General features: G+C 33.9%; 1 protein-coding gene across 1 annotated transcript; it reads right to left on the bottom strand.

Annotated features, from left to right (window-relative positions):
• Nucleotides 1–2,919: 2,919 nt before the first annotated feature.
• Nucleotides 2,920–5,783, bottom strand: LOC105972712 (transcription factor bHLH78). The gene is made up of 8 exons (XM_012997692.2): nt 4,682–5,783; nt 4,419–4,601; nt 4,242–4,307; nt 4,094–4,162; nt 3,924–3,998; nt 3,634–3,837; nt 3,465–3,541; nt 2,920–3,372 (listed from the first exon to the last, which is right to left on the bottom strand). Coding segments are annotated over exons 1-8 (1,329 nt in total). The 5' UTR covers nt 5,336–5,783; the 3' UTR covers nt 2,920–3,371.
• Nucleotides 5,784–6,622: the final 839 nt, after the last annotated feature.

Raw genomic sequence — 6,622 nt, 5'->3', positions numbered from 1 at the left:
CGAAAAATAAAATTAAAAAAATAAAATAAAATAATAATAAGAAAATTAAAGAATTTCCTTAATTGCTATGTTTCCTTAATCGACTATGCTTCATAGTCGATTAATAAAACTGATTCGGACAAAAATCTAAAAAAAGAGAAGAAAAAATAACAGGCTGATGACCAGCGCGTGACGCGATGATGATGATGTGGGCGCGTGACACAATGATCATGTGGCGGGGGGGGGGCAAAATTTGAAAAAATGGTGGTTGAAAATGGGTGAGGGCTTTTCTCAAATGGAAGAAAATATTTTGAGCCAGTAATATTCTTAATATTATTGTTCGGGATAGTAATATTAGTGATATTATTGTTTGGGTATTCAATATTACTATCTTAGACAATATTTTTTTTGTTAACACAATGATTTAGAGAGAAAAAAAAAGTCAACGATGGTTAACTGGTCGGAAAAAAAAATTCAGAAAAAAAAAAGTTTTCAAAAAAAAAAAAAATTCAACGCCGTGGGGATGCTTAAAAAATTATTTAAAAAAAAATATGAAAATGGGTGTTAATGTGATATATTTGTTCAAATCCGAGGACAATGTGCAATATTGATGAAGTTAGAGCATAATGAATGAAGTTGGTGAAAAATAAATTATGAGAAGTACTTTAGACAAAAGACGTGGGGATGCGTTTATTTGCAAGACTGTTTTTGTCTGAACCCATGTGCATTTAAATCCCTTGTCATAGGCCTATTTGTCATTTGTCCATAGATCAACTCCAATGACAGTATTAAAATGGATTATCAAATATTAATTTAATGCTCGTTTTATTATTTTGATACTCATTTTATACAACCGCAAACATTAAATGAATCATCAAATTTAAATATACGGATGAATATATTTAAACTTGACACATGTCAATTTATAATAGGTTTGTTGGGGTAGTTAATATTTTGATACCTCTTTTTCCAGGATGCATTTTTGCATCTCCGAAAGTTAGAATATCAAAATAACTATTAATTTAATTCCCCATTGGAGATAAAAATATAAATTTTGGAGTATCAAAATAAAAGTTTTACCAGTTAATTCCCTATTTAATTCTCTAATTCACTTTAAAATATTATATTAAACTTTCAGTTCTTATTTTTATTAGATATTGTTTTTTTTTCTTTTAATTAGGCCATCTAGAACGGGGTCTTTAAAAATGGAGAGTGGAAGTTGAATGATATATGAAGGTTGATAACTACAAATAAATTTTAAGTGGTACGTACTGTTGCCAAAAAAATTTAGAGACAAGTATTATTTGGTTTCTACTGGGTGCAAAAATCTAAATGTATTTTTTACTTTTTTGGTTGATTTTTTTGATTTTGTTTTTCCAATCGATAGACGGCTTTGACGGCGTTGACTTTTTTTTTTTGAATTTTTTTTTACGGCCAGTCGTCGGGGTTGACAGTCGGTCTCCGACATTAACTTTTTTTTTCTCCATTTTTTTTTTAACAACCAACAAAATAATTTTACTGTCTACCGTCTAATGTAGTACAATTATTGTCCGAGACAGTAATATTGTAGATTGAGACAATAATATTACCGAAGCAGATAATAAAATTACTAGCTATTTGAGACACTAATGATGCATATAGTAAAATTACTGTTTGAGATAATAACATTGCAGGCTTATATAGTAATATTACTGTCTCAGACATTAAAATTATTGTTTGAGATAGTAAAATAACAGGCTTAGATGGTAATATTAATATTAACACAATACTATTACTGTTTGATACAATATTATTAATATTAACATAGTAATATTACTTAAAATAGTTAAAGAAAAAACAAATGTTTACAATAAAAATCAACGCTGGAGATCGGCGGTCAAAATAGAAGTCAAAATTGATTAATTGATGAAATTTAGGCTAAATAAAATTATAGTTTAAATCATAAAATTGAAGTTGAAGGTTGAAAAAGTTAGAAGTAATTTTGGTATATATAATTTTTTTCTTATTAGTAAATAATTTGAATAAGGTGAATATATCACCAAGATAAAAAGAAAAAAGAAAAAAAAAAAGAAGATATTTCTCTTTTAATAAAATGCCTTTTATCATGCATTTTCTTCCAATCCTCTCTTTAATTTATATACATTCATGAAAGGTAGCAACCAGCATGTAAACATGAAAAATAAAATAAGATTATACGATAATTAGAATAGGAAATTTCTTGTGTAATATAAAAAAAAAATTCCTGACAGGGTTTGATGGAAAAAAGGCTGTCTCTTGTATGCACTCCACTAATTTTTATGTTATTTTCAACTTATCCTCTCTCAGGATTCCTTGTCACTACTTTCCTTTGTGATTGATTCCTTAGCCAACTCACAACTTCACAATTATTGCCAACCTGGCTTTTACATTTCTTTAACTAAACACCTTTCATTCCCATTATATATTACTTACATTTCTCAAATGCAATTATTAAAAAAAAAAAAAAAAAAAAAAAAAAAAAAAAAAAAAAAGTCATTGTTTTGCTTGTTAAATGATAAACAGTAAATATTGCGAAATGTCAAAGTGTGACAATAGGATTCCAGCTCAATCCCATAGTTTATATCTCATTTTTAACACTTACATTTTGTCCCCACTAACAGCTGGTTACAATTATTTAATAACAATCTAATCTTGTCTCTCATTTATTGTGAAAATGTTTTTATTACAATATGAGCTGTGGGCCCCACTATCAAATTCTTCCTTTAATATCGCATTTTCTTTGTGTCCACTCATCATATAACATTGCAACCCCACTGTATAATATTCAAAAATGTCATAACTAAATAATTTGCGAGTTATTATTCGAGAGTTTAGATTTACCCAGTACACCTATATGATTAATTCACTGCGATTCCTTCATTACAAAATAAAATGTCATAACTCAATGGAAGAAATAAGAGATTTGCAATGAATTATTATTAGTGATAAATAATCTGAATATCCTCATCAGGTAATAATACAAAGAAAAAACTAACATCAACCCTTAAACATAACTTCTTTCTTTACCTTGCTTAGAAAGGAAAAATAAGAAAAATAAATAAAAAATTGTTACAATTGACTTTTCAGAGTCTTTTCCACCATAGGGGCAATTAGTTCTTGATTTCATCAGAGTTACGGTATCTGTGAAATCGATGATGAAGAAGAAGAACCAGAGATTGAAGAAGCTCCTTGGTGCTTTTTTGGGATAAATGGTCACCGAATAAATCTTTACTTGAACTAAATTTGTTTTGCCACTATATACAGAAGAAGGCCACTCTCACTCGGGGCCTCGATTAATAAATAGAATTAACAATGACAACGAACAACAATCGTAGCTCAAACTTTCCATTTCATTGAGCTTTGGCGGATAAATCTCTGCAATACGAACCAAGTATAATAATAAAATACATCAACAATCTCAAAATCAACTCTATCAAATAAAAATAGTACTAATAATTATTACTAACCATGAAAATTGCGACTGGTTTTGGGTGAACTCCATCTGGACAACGCTATGGAGATCATCCTCCCAAAACGTCGAAACCTAAGATCATACAACATTTGTTAAATTTGTTTGCTCAACGCGTAATTCGTTTCTTTAATGAAATAAAAGTTTCGCAAGATTTAAGTGTTTACTTGAGAGGCGGTTTCGGTAAAATTGTCCATAGGAGGCAGTTGCTGCATGGTTTGGTTTCTGGCAAAGGCGGCATTGGCATTGAAGTTGTTACCAGACTGGAAAGGTACATTTTCGGCTGCACTCGGAATATCCGTAATATGCGAATTTGGCTGAGATTGGAATGGAAATCCTTCAGACGGATATACGTTACGAGACTGAAACATCTGCACAAATCCACAAAATCAATCAATAACACAATGTATTACATCAATTTTCAAACGGGGTTCGAGATTTAAAAATTGTAACGTACATCCTTGGACGACATAAGGGCTTCGACGTTGATATCCATTCTTGGATTGACAGTAGCCAATTTCATGGAAAGGAACTACAATCACATCACATATATAAGAAAACAATCAATTAGGAATACAATCACATTATTTTCGTGGAAAACGAAAAAAGAAAGTAAGTCGGATTTACCTCAACTTGTCGTTGCAAAGACTGGACATAATTAATGATCTCATCAAGCATAACAGCTTTACCAGTAACCTGCAGTTTAGATATTGTTTCACAATTCCATACAATCATAAAGTATATATAAATATTGAAAATGGAAGAATTAAAATACCTTATTGCAACCTGGTACAAGATCTTGCAGGAATTTCATCCTTTCACTGATCTTCTCTCTTCGAACCTATATTATAATATACAAACAATTAATAAAGATTGCTTTGTAATTAGAAAGTAAAAAAAAATCGAAAAAGCGAAAAACGAAAGGGTGATGAGAAAAGAAAAAGAAAGTTACTCTTTCGGCGAGACTGTGGGCATCGGTAGCTTGACCCCGTCTAGCCCTCACATGAATGTAGTCTTTTGGAGCCTCTTTTGTATTAATATTATCCTTTCCTTTTGATCCTTCTTTTTCATTTTCATCATCTTCTTCTTCGGATTTGCTTCTTTTCACACTCGATTCGCTATTCTCCGAACCAACCTGCAAAAAAAAACATCAGATTCCATCACACTTCAAAATCCAAGACCAAAAAAAAAAAAAAAAAAAAAAATTAATATTACATTATTGGCATTATCTTTAGCAGCAGCAGGTTTGGGTGCAGGGGGTGTTTCTTTGCCCTTCCCCTTTGGAATTGATTTTCTCTTTCTAGAAACGGCGGCACCACCACCACCGCCGCCGCCGCCGACAATAATATTGATTGGGATCTGCTGATCGGAAACAGAAGAATTCTCCCTAGAATCAGCCAATTCAGGTTTGAAATCAACGGGATTAGATCCAGAAACCCTAGAAGAATATCTGGCAGCCCTTTCAGCAAAAGCTGGATCCGTAGAAAACGGAGCCATGTTTGTAGGGAAGCTGTTGTTGTTGTTGTTGTGGTGGTGGTGGTGGGCGAAGAGGTTGAGTTTAGGGGGAGAATTGAGAGGCGTACTGTAGCAAGAGGTGTTTGTACTGTTGTTGTAATTATTATTGCAAATGCTGCCCAATCTGCCGATGAGTTCTCTGAGGACAATGTTTTCGCCGTTAGGTGGAATTGACGCCGTTGGAGAAGAAACCATTGAGCTCAATGCGGACTCGAACGGATCGTTTTGATCCGTTAAGTTATCCCAATTGGTTGGGTTATTGTTACTATTGAAGAAACTGATGTACTCGTGTTGTTGTTGTTGTTGATCTTCTTCACCTGAATAATTCCCAAACATGCTCTCCGCCTTCTCCATTATTATTTATTATTATGTAGTGAAAACAAAGAAGAAGAAGTAGAAGAAATCTTTCTTGGGATTTATATATATATATATATGTGTGTGTGTGTAAGTAGTGTGTGTCTGAAAGTGGACAAGTGGTGCTCTACTTTTGGGAAGAAATAAGAAAACAAAAAAAAAAAGTGGAAGAAACAAAAGGGCAGAGAGAGAGAGAGAGAGAGTGAATGAATGTTGAATTGTAACTTTGATCTTTAAGTTCGGTGTGGCAGAAGATGGTTATAATCAAAGAAGAAAATGAAGAGGAAAGTGTGGGGAGAGAGAGAGAGAGAGAGAGAGAGAGAGAGAGAGAGAGAAGAGAGAGAGATGAAGGAAAGAGAAGAGGAAGCAACAAAGAGAGATAAAATAAATCAGAAATGTTTGTTTGACCTTTTTTGAATCTGTTATGTCTTACCATATTATTATTATTTTTTTATTATATTATAATATACTATATATTTATCTATGGTCTACGTAGAGTTTGTGTATTATAAAAATCACACCTCCAAAACTGTGTGTATTAGTGTAGACACGGCCACGGGCCGGTTTTGGGCCCGGAACCGGCCCGAACCGGCCCGTTGACGGCCCAAACCGGCCCGTTGACCGTGTGAACCGGCCCGGAACCGTGAACCGGCCCGTCCTACCCGGGACGGGCCCGGTTCTTAGATTTGGTGAACCGTGAACCGCCGGGCCGGCCCGGCGGTTCACCCGGATTTAAAAAAAAAAAAAAAAATTCAAAAAAATTCAAAAAAAAGTGAATAACGGCCGGTGAACCGGCCCGGGTGAACCGGCCCGGTGAACCGGCCCGGGTGAACCGGCCCGGGTGAACCGGCCCGGTGAACCGGCCCGGGTGAACCGGCCGTTATTTATTTTTTTTTCAATTTTTTTGAATTTTTTTTCCCCCCCAATTTTTCCTATAAATACCCTCACACCCCAATTTTGTTTTTTTTTGAATTTTTTTTGCCCCCAAACCCCCCCAATTTTTCCTATAAATACCCTCACACCCCAATTTTTCCTATAATTTACTTATTCATCAAATATTTCAAACTTGTGCTTCTAAATTGATTTTTCATTTATTTCATTTTCCTTTATCTATTTAAAAGTATTTCTTTTAATTTACTTATTCATTAAATATTTCAAAAAAAAAAAAAAAAAAAAAAAAATTCAAAAATTTCGGGCCGACCCGGAACCGGCCCGGATAGGCCCGTGAACCGGCCCGAACCGGCGGGCCGACCCGGCCCGGTGAACCATGTACGCCACGGGCCGGTT

Source organism: Erythranthe guttata, chromosome 7, assembly GCF_056151865.1.
Source record: "Erythranthe guttata isolate IM_541 chromosome 7, IM_541, whole genome shotgun sequence".
Lineage (NCBI taxonomy): Eukaryota > Viridiplantae > Streptophyta > Magnoliopsida > Lamiales > Phrymaceae > Erythranthe > Erythranthe guttata.
This window is presented reverse-complemented; position numbering and strand designations above follow the sequence as displayed.